This window comes from Lissotriton helveticus, chromosome 3_2 (genome assembly GCF_964261635.1).
Source record: "Lissotriton helveticus chromosome 3_2, aLisHel1.1, whole genome shotgun sequence".
NCBI lineage: Eukaryota > Metazoa > Chordata > Amphibia > Caudata > Salamandridae > Lissotriton > Lissotriton helveticus.
The window spans coordinates 75311083-75329443 of NC_136062.1; the positions used below are offsets into that span (position 1 = coordinate 75311083).

Here is an 18361-nt window from a genome sequence, read left to right on the forward strand (position 1 = left end):
GGAACAGAGTCACCTGTGGGGAGGAGCAAGACCAGCATGTATGGGGAGTATTTGGAAAGCGTTTATGAAGGTCAAAGGGTTTGTAAAGAAGTCTGTTATAAATAAAGAACAGGGACTGTGTTAAAGTCGCCGTTCTCGAGGATTTGCGAATCTTCTTCCAAATCTTGTCCCATAACAAAATCGGCCAAGACGTGGTGAGATCATGTTCCCAGCATTCCTCCACTTTAGATTTAGGTCTAACAGAGTCACTAGTATGAAGGTATTTGTAAATGGAAGAAGCCTTGGGAGTAGTGCGTAAAAAGGAGTGAAGTGAGGAGGTGGGAGTGGGAGGGATAGGAGAGGAATGCAACTGAGAGAGACGAGCATAAATTGTCAGTGCAGCCTCTCTGAGTAAGTGGTAGTTACGAGTAAAGGAGGTAGGTAAACCATAGAGGGAACGAAGAGTGGTGAAAGGTAAAAAGGAAGATTGAGAGAAAAGTTGAGAAATCCATATCAGCCCTCTGCTACGCCATGCCTTCCAAAAGAAGGGTTTGTTACGAATACGTAGGGCGGTATTATGCCAAATGGTAGAAGAAAGAAAATCAGCAATATTCGTAGGGGGGGAGGGACAGGAAGATAGGAGCAATTTAGTAGTGAATTTGTGAATGGGTGTCGGAATGGAAGAGGGTTTACGGGAGAAAGAGAGATATTCAGCAAAAGGAAAAGGAGAGAGAAGAAGGCGCTCAAATTTAGCCCATAAAGGACAAGGATTACTGGGGTCTTGCAACCAAAAGGAAGCTTGTCGTAATAAAAACGCTTTATGGTAGGCAGGGAAATCTGGGAAACTGACTCCGCCCTCCGATTTAGAGCGAATCAATCGAGCGAGGGACATTCTAGGTTTTTTGTTATTCCAAAGAAAGGACATCAAAATGGAGTTAATCTTTTTTAAAAATTTAGAAGGAATGGATACTGGAATATTAGAAATAGTATAGAGGACTATGGGGGACAGCATCATTTTAATGTGTCGAGACGGCCCCACCAGGATAAGTAAAGAGGGTGCCATCTGGACGTTAAGTCCACCAATTTTTGAGTACATTTGGACAGACAAAGGGAAACAGTATAGATAGAAGGAGTAACATGTAGACCAAGATATTTAATATGAGAGGAGTTCCATGTGAAATTAGAGGCAGTGAAATCAGGTTTAAATGTAAACTTCGTCAAGGGTAGGATCTCACACTTATCATTGTTAAGTTTATAGCCAGATATTCGGGAATAATCATTCACTTCAGCAAGGAAGGCGGGAATAGAATCAGCGGGATTAGAAATAAAAAGAAGGATATCGTCCGCATAAGCGGCCAACTTGACTTGGGATTCTGATATTTGGAAACCCTGAATATTAGGATTCTGACGAAGTTTGGATAAAAAGGGTTCTAAAGCTAAATTAAAAAGAAAAGGAGATAAGGGGCAACCTTGACGGACACCTCTCCACAAATTAAAAAAGGAAGAAATTTGGCCGTTGGCACAAACCGCTGCTCGGGGATTAGAATAAAGTAAAGAAATCAGAGAAATAAATTTAGTACCAAAACCAAACCAATGAAGGGTATGAAAAAGATAGGTCCATTCGACCCTATCAAATGCTTTCTCAGCATCGAGGGCAATCGCCGCAAGGGAATGGGGCAGGTGACGGGATTTGGATAAAACATTAAATAAAAGTCTAGTATTATCGGTGATGAAACGACCCTTGACGAAACCTGATTGTTCCTCACCTAGAAGGTCTGGGAGAAGAAGGTCAAGACGTGCTGCGAGAGACTTTGCAAATATTTTATAATCAATATTAACCAAAGAGATTGGCCTATAATTTTTGCAATTTTGAGCGTCTTTCCCTTCCTTAGGTATCAGACAGATGTGTGCGTCAGAAAAGGAACCTGAGGAGGCACCTAGAGTGAGGAAAGTATCTATGAGGGAGTGTAATTTTGGAATGAGAAGTTTCGAGAAATGGAGGAAGAATTCAACAGTAAAGCCATCCGGCCCAGGGGCTTTATCTTTTTTGAGATTCTGGAGTGCTGTGAGTAGTTCTTGTTGAGAAATATCAAGCTCTAAGTGAGAGAGATCAAGAGGGAAGTGGGCTGGCTTCTGTATGTTGGAGAAAAAACGGTCTAAGGATTGAGAGGAGGGTTGGGTTTCGGAAGAGTACAGGGTGTTGTAGAAAGCAGAGAATTCAGCAAGAATGTCCGTATCCTTATGTTTAAGAACAGAGTGTGTATCATAGATGGATTCAATATTTAATTTGTTATGCTTAACTTTCAGATAATTAGCTAAGACCTTCCCAGCCTTATTTTTGCCCCCATAAAACTTTGCACTCGATTTCAATAAATATAAAGAAGCATCTTCCGTAGATTTCTTGTTAAATTTCATTTTGGCATTAATCAGGGCTGTTAAACTGTCTTGCGAGTGAGAGGTGAAATAAGAGTGCTCCAGTTTCTTAATATCAAGGAGGAGAGCAGCTGTGAATTTGCGAGCAGTTTTCCGTTTCTTTGCCACATAGCCAATTAAAAAATCTCTCGCCGCAGCCTTGAAAGCGTCCCAAATGGTATGCTTAGGAACAGAAGGGGTATCATTGAACAAAAAATATTCATCCGAAAATTCAGTAAAGGAGGTAGTGAACTTGGGATCCAAGAGAAGGGTATTATTGAAGCGCCAACGCTTGGGTCCAGCTGATTTAGGAAGGATATCAAGCTAAAGTGAGGGCGTGATCCGAGAGTAAAATCGGGCCAATCTCGGCAAGAGTTTGGGCAATATTATGAGTAACAAAAATGTAATCAATCCGGGACTGGGAATGATGACATGGAGAGTAAAAAGTAAATTCTCGTACATCCGGATTACATAGGCGCCAGGCATCAGTGAGCTTATGTTGGGAAATGGCTTGGGAAAAAAGTTTATGGGGCTTATTGGGAACAAAATGAGCTTTAGAGTGTCTATCTAGGAAGGGATCAAGGGGCTGATTACAATCCCCCGCTAGGATGAAGTTGTCATCAATAAATCTGGTGATATGATGGGAGAACGTATGCCAGAAAACAGGGTCACCACCAGTGGGGGCATAAACATTAAGAAAGGAATTTGGAACACCCTTAATAGACAGTTTAACATATGTCCAACGACCTTCAGTGTCTGATTCCTGAGCAAGCAACGAATGGGACAGAGTTTTGTGACACAAAATAGCCACTCCATTACGTTTACCATCACCCTGAGAATAGTACACATCACCCACCCAACCTCGTTTTAGTTTAACAGATTCTTCATCAGACAAATGAGTTTCTTGCAGAAATGCTATATCAACATTTAAACGAGCAAGGTGCGATAAAATTCTCTGTCTTTTAATTGGAGAATTAATGCCCTTAACATTCCATGTAACTATTTTTAACGACATAATATAAAAAATAAATAGAGAATAACAATAAAAAAGCAATTAGCAAGATAAGTAGTGAAAGTGTGAGAAAAAATGAAGAAAGATGATCTAAGAGAAAAAAGATCAAGGTCCAAAATATATGAAAAGCAATGAATAAAAGATCAAAAGAAAAAAGAAGAGGGAAAAGGGAGAGGAAAGAATGTGAGGAGAGAGAAAAAGTGTATAGTAAAAAAGTGATAATGAAAACCAGTTGAATAAATAGACAAAAGAGAGAGATGCAAGTGACAGATAAAAAGACATGAAGAGGAAAAGGACAAAAGAGTTGATGAAAGCAAAGAAAAGGAGATACCTTTGAACAATGTAGAGATGAAAGAGAAATGATCAAAGTCCAGAACAAGCATGAACCAATGAACAGAAGATCACAAAAAAAAGAGAAAGGAGAAGTGGAGGAAAAAGAAGTGAGTAGAAAAGAGAAATATAGGGCAAAGGAATGGTGAAGAGAGTCATCCAAATAGGTAGACAAAAAAGAACAATGCAAATGATAGGTAAGGAGATAAAAAGAAAAGAAAAGCAGAAAAATTGATGACAATAATGAAGAAGTGACACCTGTGAACAGCATTGAAATTGGGAAAGAAACAAGAATAGGGAAAAAAAGGAGAAGGTAAGCATCGAAGAAAGGAAGGAAAACGTACTTACGAGGGATGGAACCAAGGGAGGATAACGAATGAGGAGAACGAACGAGAAACTGGGGAGGGTAGAACCAACCGGAGGAGGCAAGACATTCAACGCGAGCGAACCGTCAAGCCGGGGGGGACACCGTGCAACAAAACGCGGATTCTGTAAAAAACACGAGGAAAGAAAAACATCAGGAGACGGTACAACAAAAGAGAGAGATGATACCAAATAGGGATAAAATACGAATGAACGAGGTATGTAAGTATTAGGAAACAATAAAGAGGGGAATTTATGAAAGGGTAAACTAGTATAATGAGCATGACAAAATCAACATGAACTGAGTGAGCTACACAGAAACCAGGAGTAGCTCAAGAAAGTCATGGAGGAAGAGCATAAGAAGAGCTGGAGGAATCCATGTCCGCTGTTTGACAAGAGCTGAGAAAACTCCGAAGGCGAACAGGATAATCGTAGGTCGTTGTCTTGTTGTTATGAGTAACTCTAAAAAGGCAAGGATGAAAGAGGCCATATCTAGCGCCAATGGAACGGAGTTCTGGTCTCATGGCCAAAAAAGCTTTGCGGCGATTAGCTGTAGCTCTAGCATAGTCCTGCGCGAAAAACAAGGTAGATCCTGACCATGTTAGGCGAGGAGAGGCCCTGGCTGCTGAAAGAACTTTAAGAAGGTCAGTATATTCCAGAAAATACATGATGACACCTCTAGGTCTGGAAGAAGGGGAGGCCGTTGAAGAAATGCGACCAAGCCTGTGAGCCCGCTGGATGTTAAGCTCAGTACCTTCTGGTAAGTGGAGGAGCTTAGGGAGGAAGGATTTGAAGAAGGCAATAGGGTCGCTCCCCTCACAATTCTCCGCCAGGCCGTAAATGCGAAGGTTATTGCGTCGATTGCGATATTCATGCTCCTCAACCTGCATCTGGTGAGAGGAGATCTGCGACTGCATATGCGTAACCTTGCAGTAGGATTCCTGAAGAGAAGAAACACCGTCGTGACTCTGGCATCCATCTGAGACCAATTATCCGTTAAAACCTGTAATTTGGCATTGGTGTCTTCTATGAAAGGCCGGAGTGCCCGTATCTCTCCCAACAGCAGCTCCATGGATACAGCTGAGGAGGAACCCGACGGGTATGGAGGATCCTTTTTGAGTCGCTTCGTTGTGACCTTCCCTGAGGGTTGAACAAGATGCTCCGCACCGGACTGTGACATTTGGTCAAGAGACGTCTGAGTAGCTTCCAAATGAGCCAATGCAGAAAAAACTTTTGAGTTTTTAATGAAGACGGGGCGTGAGTTCTTAGGGGCACGACCAATTGCGCCCCTATCCATAAGATAAGTACACCCTCCAAAGAAAAAAAAAAAACTGGCTCTGGAGCGCTGTATCCGTAAAAACAACACCAAGTCGGGGGAAGGGCAGCAGAGTCTTCAAGAGCGCAGGAGGAGAATGACAAAGATGAGCCTTGCGATGACAAAAGGATGGAGGGTGAGAGTTATGAGAGTATTGAAACAAAACAGCTATTTTCCATATGCAGCCGCAGTGATAAGACCAACTGGGCAGACTATAAATGCCTCATGAAGTAATGTGCAAAACAAAATGGCCCCTGAGATGAGGAGCATCAAAGGAACAGAAAGCAGAAGCGAAAACATTCATTGGAGCAGTAATCTCGGTGGCATAGTCAATAATATGTGAAGAATAGCTGGCCAACCATAGTGAAATGCAGAGGAGAACAAGTTGAATCACTCACTGTCCATGGGAGAGGAATGCTGCTCGATAAGCGCGCCTCATAAATACAAAATGGCGGCCGCGGCCGTCATAACGCCGTGGACAGAAGGAGAATGCACTAAAAGTGCAGAAAACGTTCACCCAGGGTGTATAGACGCTCTCCGGAGCATTCCTGGTGCCTTCCGCGATGATTTTCCGGCATCTCCGAGGAGAAGCGAGTCCGTGAACGGCAGGTTCACCCCAGCATCCGCGGAGCGCTCACATGAACGCCTCCGTCCTCGCCGGGCGCTAAGCCACGCCCCCCTAGAAATGAGTTTTAATCATTTACCAGGCTTAAATCAAATCAATGTAATCAACTATCTATGCAGTTGTCACTATGTTGCTTTGACAACATTGAAGGTACTAATAAAAGAAGATTTAAATGCCAGCCGTGGCCAGCAGTGGGAGTACCTGCCCCAAATGCGATGCAGTGCGTGCAACGAAATTCGTTTTATTTATTTAAATGTTTACTTACCTGTAAAACTCTGTAATCCATACATTATTACCCCACACCCTCCCACTGCCCCTCCCCACGTCACCGCCCAGCAGGTACTCCCACTGCCGGCCGTGGCTGTTAAATGCATACCCAAGAAATAGGATTATTGCAACTGAAGATGAGCTAAAGAACGTACTACTGAATAGCAAACGTCCCTCAATAACTGATTTAAAATCTCTACTGAAGCTGGTTGAGAAACCATTAGTTAAAAAAGAGTACATTTTGTCTTCCATAGCATTGATAAGGAATGCATTGCAAAAGACATAGGACCAGATGTAGGTAGTGATTTAGCGATCGCAAACGCTGATATTCACAGAATTTTAACATTTGCGATCGCTAAAACCCCATGCATAATGTAGCGGCAGAAACACCGAATCGCAAAATAAGGAATCGCTAAAACCAACGGAATTAACCTGGCGATTCCTTATTTAGCGATTATGCCACACAGACTCACTATTTAGCGAATCGCTAAATAAGGAATCGCTAAATAAAGTTGCAGAACAATGTACCTAAAATTCCATGTAAATCGCTAAATAAGAGTCGCAAATTACCACTAACTCAAAGCAGGTGGTAACCAGGTGCACAACATATAAACAGCCCCAGAATGCATCTGCGTGAACACAATGGCAGCCCTCTATGTCATTGCAAGGCAGATACGGATACAAGCTGCAGCTCAAAGGATCTGGAGACGACAGGAACGCGTATACAGACTGCGCATCACACTATTCCAACTCACAGAGGCAGAAATCCATGAGAGGTACAGGGCCAGGCTTGACCCAACCACCATCCTGGACCTGATACGTGACCTTCACCCACTCCTGGAGCACCAAACACCAAGGGCGCACGCAATACCTCCACATGTGCAGGTCCTCTGTTGCCTGCACCTACTAGCATCCGGCAGTTACCAGGGGGTAATAGCTGTGGCTGTTGGTGTCTCACAGATTTGCCTGTCGCATTTTTTCCACAAATTCCTGGATGCCGTGATGCAAAGGATGCACCACTACATCTGATTCCCCAGCACACAGGCGGAACTGCACAAGACAAAGATGGACTTTTATCAGAAGGCACAGTTCCCACATGTAATAGGGTGCATTGACGGGACCCACATACCAATCTACCCCCCGCTGCTACTGAGTACATCTACCGTAACCGCAAATCAACACATTCTACCAACGTACAGGTCATATGTGATGTGTCCCACATCATTACCGACATCTTAGCAACATTTCCAGGGAGCACGCATGATTCCTACATCTTCAGGAACAGTGGGATCTATACCCATCTAGGTGGGGGTGAATTTGGAGAAGGATACCTCCTTGGTAAATAAATGTGACACACCCTGATGTCTACCTTTGATGTATCTGTTGCTGACTGCAAATAATCTTTCCTCCTTTAACACCTAGGTGATAGCACATATGCGGTTCAAGCATTTATCCTGACTCCATACCTCAACCCATCTACCCCAAGTGGAAGGCGATTCAATATTGCAAATAAATCAACGAAGAATGTGGTGGAGCATACATTCAGACTCCTTAAAAGCAGGTTCCGTTGCCTCCACAAAAGAGGAAGTGCATGGCAGCACCTCCCTGTGACCTGCTGCAAGATAATAGCAACATGTGCTATGCTGCATAACCTGGCAACAAGGAAAGGAACACCTGTTGAACTGACTGAATCAGAGGAAGAGGGAGAGGATTGTCCACAGCCACAGCACAGCACAGCAGGAGTTGCAGCAGCACCAGATGGGAGACACAGAGGGGCTGAGATCACACCCAACTATTTCTGAGTAAGTAATGAGACAAAGCAAGTAACTGCAATAGCGTGACGGTGTTTAATTCACCTTCAGTCGGGCAATAGCACAGCAAACCACCACATCATGATGGCCTCACAGTGCCTCAACAATCACAGCATGGCATAGAAACTCCCCATGCAATGTTCGCAATCCCATCATGTCAGGTGGGTTACTTCACCCATCTACCAATGCCAGGCGATGCCTGGTTTATTTTCTGTGCCCACGTGCAGCACTGCTGCGTCCACTAGTCACGGTGTCCTTCCTAGCAGTCTGTCCTGTGGCTGGCCCGTGCCTCCCACTGCGCCTCCTGGGCTCCTATGATGGGGGAGTAATGCTGCTGCGGCTTGTTGCCTCATTTTTACCCCCATCCCCCGATCCTGTGGCAGCGATTTGCGAAGTCTGCAGCACCTCCAGGGCACTGGTGACTGTCACCAATCCCCTTGTGACGTCACGGCTGCCCTTGGCCATCTGCAGCTGCATGGCCACCGAGCACCTGCTGAGTACATGGATGGCATTGCATAGCCGGTTCACTGCCTTGGTGTACGCCTCCAACCTCTGTCTGTCCCTGCGCCTTGCCCCACGTTCGCTTTCCATCTTGCTGCATAACATCCTAACAGCCTCTGACATGTCCCGCATGCCCTCAGCCATGGTGTTGTTGAGGCAGTATACGGCCTCCTTCATTTCGCGCATGTGTTTGTTGTTTACCACCATCTGGCGTTGCATTGCTCTCATTGTTTTGCCTTGCAGGCGCTGCACTTTCAGCATCTTCCCCTCCAGACCTGCAAAGACACTGGACTCCTCTACCTCAGGATGGTGTGCCCTTGGTTGGCGTCTTTGGGCACCTGTGTTGCCAAGCTCCATGGGGGACTGTGTTCCTGCTGCGTGTTTATACTCATCCTGCGGGGTCTGTTGGGCTCCCATGCGCTCCTCCTCTGAGCCCTCCATCTCTTGGAGGCTAGCTACTGTGTATCTCCTGGCTCTCGGTGGTGGTGGTGGAGGTGTTGGTGATGGTGGTGGTGGTGGTGTGACCTCAGCAGGTGACAGGACATCCTCCTCCAGTGTGTTAGGCTCCCTGGTTGCCTCATCTGTCTCCCCTCCTGCAGCCTGGCGGGATGTCTCACCTGTGGATACAGAATGTCCATTTACTCACTTGTGTAGCAGCATTTGCATTACAATAAATTGATGACTGCTAATCTAACTGTCTGGCCCCCGCTTGTTTATCTACTGATGTGTATGACATGCATTTGGGTTCAGTGGACTGACTGCTATGCTATTAGTTGATTGGGACTACATCTCCCAAGATGCATTGCTGGATGTTGGCAAAGCATGGACTGGAGTGGGTTTCATGCAGGGTAATTGGGGATTGGGGTTAGGGAGAGGGGCACAGCATGCTGTGCATGCTTCTTACCGTGTCTGTTGGCTCCTGTGGCCGAACTGTCCACGTCTCCAATGCCACTGATGCTCTCCGGCTGGAGGTTGGACTCCACCCTTAGTTCCAATGCAGTCGGTGCAGGCGCGGTTGATGTTCCCCCACTTGGTTTGATTGAGCCTGTCAGCCACCCTCTCCTTGGCATGTTTCCTGAGATCGTACCAGCTCTTCTTAAGTTTCTCTATTGAGCGCTGGGTCATGCTGATGGCATTGATTTTCTGCTGGATCACGAGCCATATTTTCCTTTTTTGGGATTCGGGCCGTGCAGTGATTTTTTTCCCAAAGAGCTGGTCATGATCCTTCACCACCTCCTCAATCAGTAACTACAACTCCCTCTCACTGAACTTATGTTTCCTCTTCCTCTCTCCAGCATCCTTTCCCTTCTCCTGTGTGTTCATGGTATCTTTGGTGGGTCAGCAAGGTGGTTGCTGTGCAGCTCCTGGGGTTTTGCTTCAGCTCCCTGCCTCTTCCACAGCTTCAGGATCAGTGTAACTGAATAGGTGTGGCCACTTCCTGGTTGTGAGGTCATCAGGAAGCACAGGATTGGGTGATTCAAAGATTTGTGATTTTTCCAGATACCGGATTCACTAGATATCGAATCGGTAATAAGGAATCACTAATGCTGAATCGGTAACAAGGATACAGTATTTATTTTAACGGGTATTACCGAATCGCTATCTTTTATTGATTTTAGCTACATTGGGTATTGTGAGTTCTTAATAGCGACTCGGTAAAAATCGCTATTAAGAACTCACAAATTGGGTTTTACCTACAACTGGCCCTAGAACTCAAATTATATAGAACGTTCTTACACATCCACGAGGCATCTCTGCACAGATTCGAATTTCGATGCTGGACCCCAATTTTATTTTATGATTTAGACTGTCATGCATTTTACTTTTACAGTTTGAATGTTCCTTGTCAAGTTCCATAAACATTGACACCAAATGTATGGATAATATATCCTTGGAAACAATTAAATCCATGTTATATAAATCTATATATAGATATATATCTATATATCAGTTACTACTGGATTTCAGGCATAAGAAAAAATACTTTGTTGTTAAAGCAGCGTGAGAACAGTGAAAGACACTTTGCTGGCATTTTATTGATTTGGGAGTACCAAGGTGTTTAATAAAGTTGTTTATCCTTTCTACTACCCAATTTTATCTGATTACATCACAGTTCACAATCTTTCACTTTTCACATGCACTGCTCTATAGTTGTCTTTCCACACCCTGATTCCTGATAACATCTAATGGTTTCCACCGTTCAGTTCTTACCATCTACAGTGGTTAAAACTTACCTTTCCGGTGTGAAGGAACCCAAATGATGAACAGGGCGTCCAGGATCGACAACTGATGGGTATTTTTCCACACAGGAAAGATATTCACCTTTAGTTAATATTCCTTGCACATAGTTGAGTTCCACCTTTTTTGTTCCAGATACATACTTGAGATAGTGAGTCACTGACCCACTGCTACTTTTTGTTGTTATATGCTTTCTGGTGTACCAAACAAAATTATTGAGTGCACGACAATACTTCTTTCACTTGCGGTCTCTTACATTGTAGTTTAGACTGACAGTGTCAGCCTAATCATGGTAAATTCTTATGCCCGTCAGACAATCCATGAATGCAGTTATCTAATAAATCGAAGTAAGTGCATATGAGAGCCATTTTTTTTAGAAGTCTGTGATTTTGAAATTGATTTTGCATTTATTGTATTGAGTTTTGAGCAACTTATACAATAAATGTATTTAATTACCTATTTACTATCCTAGCCAGTGTTCAGTGAGCTTATGGCGGGCCACAGTATTCAAAGCTCACTTTTATTGTTTAGTTGTGATGTCTGGATCAGAAGCCAGATGATCATTCCATCTGATCTACATCCAATTTAATGTCATGTGATGTTGTTTTCGGCACTATGTTTTTGCGAAGTAATTTCTAGTGATTTATATGCTAATTAACAGTTTTACATCTGAAAATCTTCCTCTTTTTGGTGATAGAATGTTGGGAAATATGGAACGTTGGTACACTTTAGAGAAACAAATCAATCATTTCCTGGGAGTCAATGGAGACCTTGTGCAGGCTCTTCGCAGACCTTGGATGGAGATTCTGGCTGCTACATCTCTATATATTTGAAGCTTTCTGAGGAGTATACTGTGGAATGCTTATCATTTGTGGTATATATGAGATACATTACATGTAGAATGCTCTTTTTTCAGATCATCAGCTACATTCCATGTGATGAAACATGAACACTACACTTCAAGATTTGGCAGTAGACTTGGATTACAGTGCGTTGGCATGAATGAAAATGGGATTATTTTCAACAGTAATCCATCTCTTTGGAAAGAGATCCGTCCTTATTTCAGCAAAGGTAATGCATTCCCCTTAAAAGTCTACTTTAACCATCACAATAAATTTGAGCCAACTTCTCATTTATTTGAAACTCTTAGAGAGTATTATAACCCGGACGTGGACCTATACGTAGCAGTCATCATTGTATACAATGATATTTTCCACTGCTTTGACTATCAATGACCTACTTTTATCTTGACATTTATGCTTTAAATACACTTCAAAACAAAGTCTATTTTATACCAGCAATGCTCCCCATTGTACATATAATGCATTTTGTACTTTTACATGACCAATTTCCCTTTAATTTGTAAGAGTCCTCAATGCCCATTTGTGAGAAAATGCCCCTTTTTGTATGGCCACCCCCATTTCCCATGGACTGATGCAGCTGGTTTTTGAACTCTGTGTTCTGGGGTGATGCTGTCCAGTTCATTTAATTTTCTAGAAAGGTCATAGTATAAGGTGTAAGAGAATACACCAATGGCATAGAAAGTTAAATGTCACCTTTGGACTGCAGCTCCTATTGTGCCATTCACTAGGTAAATATTTTGTCAGGAATCCTGGAGTTTGTGATTTCTGGGACTCTTGCTTAGTGTTGAGGGATGCAGTCATGTTTCCCAGACGCTGGCGCAGGGCAGGACTAGCCGTAGCGGACACCGAGCATTTCCCTGGTGGGTTGCCAGGGTGGGGGCCGGTTTTGGACCCGTGGGGGCCGTTTTTGTTACTGGGCCCTTTTTGCAGCATAGCTGCAATAGCGGCCCTTGTAACAAAATCGGCCAAAACTGGCCCTGGCAAACAGCTCTGCCGCAACCCCAACCCCCCAGGGAGCTGGCCGAGCACTTTGCGATGGCCGGTTTTCGTTCCCAGGCCGGCCCTGTGCTGGTGGCTGGGGAGGTGAAGGAGGATGAAGTCCAGGGTGGCTCCTCAGTGAGGGCCTCAGGGTTGGACCCTCCCTACCTGCTCCCTTGTGAAGCTGATAACAAAATATGCTCATATTACTGCAGATGTGAAAGATCATAGAAAGCCTGGAAAAACACAAATTCACTCACTGGCTTTCCTTTTCCAGCCTTTATGTGCTTATGCACATGTGCAGCTAAGAACAGGCAAGTTGCCATCCAAAAGTATGTGCCGGGCAGCCAATCTCACAGCCATGATGTCTGTGAGGTCATCAGTCCAGCAAAGCCATGACATTTGGCACTGAACTCCAGTCCCTCATGACATGTCTGTATAGGTAGCCCCGGGTGCTTCAGGCTGAAGCCCTGTACTGATGTTTGCTGCTCGCCCATCAGGTACTGGAGCCATGACACCTCACTGTTTCACAACTCATCACAAGGTGGGATGGAGTCAGCAAGATTCACTGCCCCCATTGCACCCTGTCACAAGACATGAAAGTGTGCTGAAGAGGATGTAGGCCAGAGGCTGGGCTCTGGAACCTGCACACGTTTTGTGGAAAGAGTGCGCAGGATCCAGTTCACAGTTTCCACCACTGAGTGGACACTAAACACTGCAGAGGAACGTCCACTGTGCAGCATAACCTTTCAGCTTTCAGTCTGCTACATCCAGTGAACCTGCCCTGCGACCCCAGGAAAAGGTAGGCTCTGGTAGAGGTAGAAGAGGACAGACAATATCTTCCCTTTAAGGTAACAACAACCTGAAAGAAATGTAAATGTGTTAATCATTAAGGGGTCGATTCCGATCCTGGAAAAAAAACGTTCGTACGATTCGTATCCAGAGCCCTCTCCGTACGAATCGTAAACATGCCCTATGACCCGATGGGTACGATGAGGACCGGGGTATGAGGACGCGATTCGTACGGTCCACGTCAGGTAAGGGCAATTCGCACAGAAAGCACACAATCACATACACACCGTACGGTCCGTACACCCCATGATCGCAGGGGTACCGTGCGTACCTCTGTGAATATGGGGTGTACGCACTGTACCCCGTGATCGCAGGGTGTACGCAACGTACACCTAGCGAACATGGGGTATGGTGCGTACACCCCATGATCGCAGGGGTACTCACCGTACACCTGCGATCATGGGGTGTACGCACCGTTCCCCGAGGGGGCCAATCCGTACCTGTTTCGAGGCGAACTCTGCTTCTCTGGATGTTTACGGCTCCCGTAGAAAAAGCATCGTATGGAGCGTACCTGACATGAATTGTACTTGCTGGGTCGGAAAAACCAGCTGCGAACCGTACGGATGTTGCGTACAGTGGGTTCCGAGGGAGATTCGTACGGGGATTTGATTTGTACGGTCTCTGTACGATTCGTACGGAGTCCAGCTCCTGGTACGAATCGTACTTCGTCGTACGTACGGGGGACGTTGCAGGGTACGATTCGTACGGGAAAAACGCTCCGTACGGCTATTTGGAGTAGTTTTATCGGAATCGACCCCTAAATGTTAAAGCTGCCCATGAGCCGGTATATGCTTAAACTGATGAAGTCACTTGAAGCTTTCTGAAGGACAAATATTATTTGTGAGGCAAAGTAAGAGTGCTACTGGCTGGGTTCTGGAGTATGTTCTTCTAAAGAAAACATATAAAACAAGGATTGCACTGGGTACAATCTGATTGCATATTAGTAAAAAGTATAAATTTTGAAAGCACTTATTTTATCCTAAATACTAAATGCGTTTGCACCTTTTGAAGCAGCCTTATGGTGTATAATACAATGTTTAAATTATCACTTGCATTTTCACAGTGCTTTCAGACGTTGGCTGGGACCGCATTGCACTATAAATGCACATCTCTATTTTCCACTGTGCCAACCAGTTCTATCACTGTCTAGTTAATCACAGACATCTGCAGCGGTAGTATTAACCAAATGAATGAGCTGTTATAAGGTCAAATAAAATGCATTTTGCACTTACTACTTTAGCATGAATTTATTTGCATGTAGGTTGTGTGTGTTCTATTTTGTGTGCATTTACCCTTAGGTGAAACCCAACAAAATAGTTGTAGAATATTTAATTCTTTATATCCGGATCCAGACTAAATATAGACAACCAACAAATCAATTTTCACTAGTTGGTCTATTAACCGCAATAACAGGTGCCCTTGCAGGTTTAATCATGTTGATTAAAGAAAATGTACTGGAAAAATGCAAAATTTTTCCTTATTTTTTAAAAACTCTGGGAGCGAACCCCTTGACCTCTGCCTATGTCACTAGTGCTCACTCGCTGTTCTGTCACCCAGGCATATTTTGATAATTTGGTCTTAAGTCCACCACTTCCAAAGTCCACCATCTGCCACTGGTAGAGTCACAGGGTAATTCAGGTCAGCAAATCTGGGGCAAGGTAGAATGAGCCAGAACATTGCAGAAAAGACAGTACGTACTGGAAAGAGCTGCAAAGTTCAGAACAGTCAGTAATAACTGGTAAGATTCAAGCTGCAGTCACAGCATTACATTTTGCCTGGCAACAGTGGATGTTGGGTTCTCTACTCCAGTTGCATAGTTTGCACCATTTGGGTTCCCTGCACCTTTTTTGGTTTATCATTCCTTCCACAGATACTGAGCCTTCCTTACTGCCACTCTAGAATTTCTGCAATTTCAATCACTCCAAGTCTTCATGATTCCCGACATCTCTGCTATTTTAATTGATATGTGGTTCTAGGACTATATCCTGGTTGGCTAGGGGCTAGTCATTACCTTTATTTTTTCCGTACCCTAATAAGTCATTCTACTGATACTCTTAAGACATTGTATCCTGGTATACACAAGTATATTTAAATTAATGTTACCCCGTTATATGGGATTACAGGGGTTACCGGTCAGTCCACTGCAGATCAAAGGTCCTTGCCTCATGCTTTCCACCAGGTGAGTGAGTGGGAAAAGATGCCTGAGGTGAGTGGGAAAAGATGCTTATGAAGTGACTCTTTTCTCTTTATCTCCCTTCCCCTATTTCCCCCTGTGTAGTCACATCACTTCTTGTTAGATTGTGAATAATTAGTTGGTGTGGATGATAGTCAACCACAGGCAATAAGACTACTATCTTGATAGGTCCAGTTAAAGGTTTCAGGAATTTAAATCTGAGCTCAATCCCTGGCAGCTATGGCACGGAGCAGACAAGGTAAACTTAATAAAATGTGTAAAGCATTTAAAAGTACCAAAACAGTTCAAAAGTAAAAAACAGAACACAAGTAAAATCCCATTCCAATTTATAGAAATGGAGAATGAATTTACGTGAAAATTACACCATTTTGGTAAAAAAGCGCTATGGGCAATGGTAGTCACAGTCTCGTTAGGCCGGTACCCAGGCAAAATATCACGCCAACCACGATGTAGTACAGGTTGGAAATACCAACTACATTTGCCACGGTGAAAGGTTTTACTCAGGGACTTAGGACCTAATTTATAAGTTGGCAGAGAGGGAACTTCATTGCAATTGTGACGGTGTTCCCTCCCTGCCAACACAGTGGTCTTCCAAGTAAGAATGGATAAAATATAGCTGTGTTTTACTCTCCATCAATCTCCAGGGACAGTAAAAAACACTAAATTCCCCCTTGCCATGGGAGATGACTCCCATGGTGAGAGGGCATTATCTTTTTTATATTGAAAAAGAAAGTCCCACTTTTGGATTTTCTTTTTGAAAATATAAAAGAAAACATTTTGATACAAGGCTCTTCATGTTGACGAAGCCCTGCACCAAACCGCAAAAGCATTGACAGGAACCACTGAGACAGCAATTCTTGTCAGTGTTTTTGAAATGACCACCTGCTTGGCCTTCATTTCTAAATTTTTCAGGTGGTATCTCCATCAGGGCAACTGAGTAATTTACTCCATTGCCCTAGTGAAGGAACAAGGCCATCTCGCAAAAATTAAATTAGGCATTTAGGTCCTGATTTAGATTTCAGTGCATGGGTTACTCCGTCAAAAAAGTGAAATATAAATTCCACTATTTCCAATGGGATTTATATTTTGGCGGACAGTATATCCATCACCGTTGTGAGGGAGTAACCCGTCCACTGAAATCAAAATCAGGCCCTAACTCTTTTTTCTGGAAGTCAAAAGCCTTTAGCGGGTCAGGTTGCAGGCTTCATAGGAAAAGGGATCCACATGTCAGATAGGCATTGGACGAGGTCCTGGTGAAACCTTTGATGTTGACATTAAAAGCTCCATGCAGGAGAAATTCTAATTCTGCACCCAGGGAAGTCCTGTCGCCAGCTGGGTACTTTTGATACCTTCACCCAGTAAGGAATTTCTCCTTCAGACATACTCTCTTTTTTGGAGCTTGAAATCCTCCAATGGGGCATGTTCTGAGCTTTGTCCGATGAGGGCTGCACAAAGCTGTATACATTCTCAACAAAGTTCCACTGAAATAGATCTGCTGGTGTGGAGAAGCTCTGAGTGGGGAGACCTGTTTCTTCCACCCAGCGGCAATGTGCCTTGGGAAGATCGTCTTGGCAGATTTGTCCTGGTGCCCTGGAGGTCTTGAAGTCCCAGGTTTTCAAGAATGTTAGCACAAGTCCAGTAAGACAAAGCCAAGGGTCACAGGACCTCAGGAACTGGTCCAAGAGTGTTCTGATGAAAGGTGCTGAGGGTCTCAGTTTTATACAGAGTGTCTGTTTTGTGAGAGGGAATTCCCTGGCCAACCCCAAGACTGGTTCTGTTCACTTCTTCCCCTTCCCCATGTCCTGTATAGGGTGACAAGGGCAAGGGCAGGCCTGTGTCATGTTATTTTATGTGTGCTGCTGGTAGAACCCTTTGAAATGTAATCAGGGCAGGGTAAATCTCCTCCCCAGCATTCCTGTCAGGAAGATCCTCTCCCCTCACAACTTTGGCTTCCTTTTTCTCACTGTAAGCAATACACAACCCAAAACAACAAAGTCATTCACAGGTATGTGACAGGACACTAGCTAGAGCGCAGTGTTGGTGTGTACAGAAAAATACCAATTGTCTAAAAGTGGCATTTTTTAAATTGCAACTTAAAATACGACTTCACCATTGAAAATTATTTTAAATTACAATTCATTTGAGTGTAAACGTAATTTCTCTAACTGTTACCAAATAGAAATTATCATTTATTAGGTGTAAAAATGTAACCCAGTATTAGTCTGAGGGAGAATAGCCTTGTCATAGTGCAAAAACAACTTTAGGAGTGTTTCACTATCAGGACTGTAAAACGTAATGTCCTGCTTTTTAAATTACATGCACCCTGCCCTGTAAGCCTTTAGGGCCTACCTTAGGGGTGACCTATACGTTTTAAAATGGAAGGTTTGTGGCTGGGCAAAGGTTTGTTTAGCCAGGTCCAAATGGCAGTTTAAAACTGCCCTACAGGTTGCAGTGGCGGGCATGAGACATATTTTACAGTGCTACTTTAGAGTGTGGCACAATAGGTGCTGCAGCCCACCATTAGCATTTAATTTACAGACCCTGTTTGGCCAAAGGTAGTCCATTTACTAGGTCCTCACAAGTAATTTAAATGTACCATTCAGGTTTAGGATAATTTTACC

The 18361-nt window shown here is 43.9% G+C and overlaps 1 protein-coding gene across 1 annotated transcript in view; it reads left to right on the top strand.

The window, feature by feature from the left end:
• The window catches only part of CYP19A1 (cytochrome P450 family 19 subfamily A member 1), a 155713-nt gene that overhangs the window by 41411 nt on the left and 95941 nt on the right, over window positions 1–18361 (top strand). Inside the window, exon 3 of the mRNA XM_078684596.1 lies at window positions 11770–11924. Coding sequence (XP_078540722.1) covers window positions 11770–11924 — 155 coding nt within the window. The remainder of the gene's footprint in view (window positions 1–11769; window positions 11925–18361) is intronic.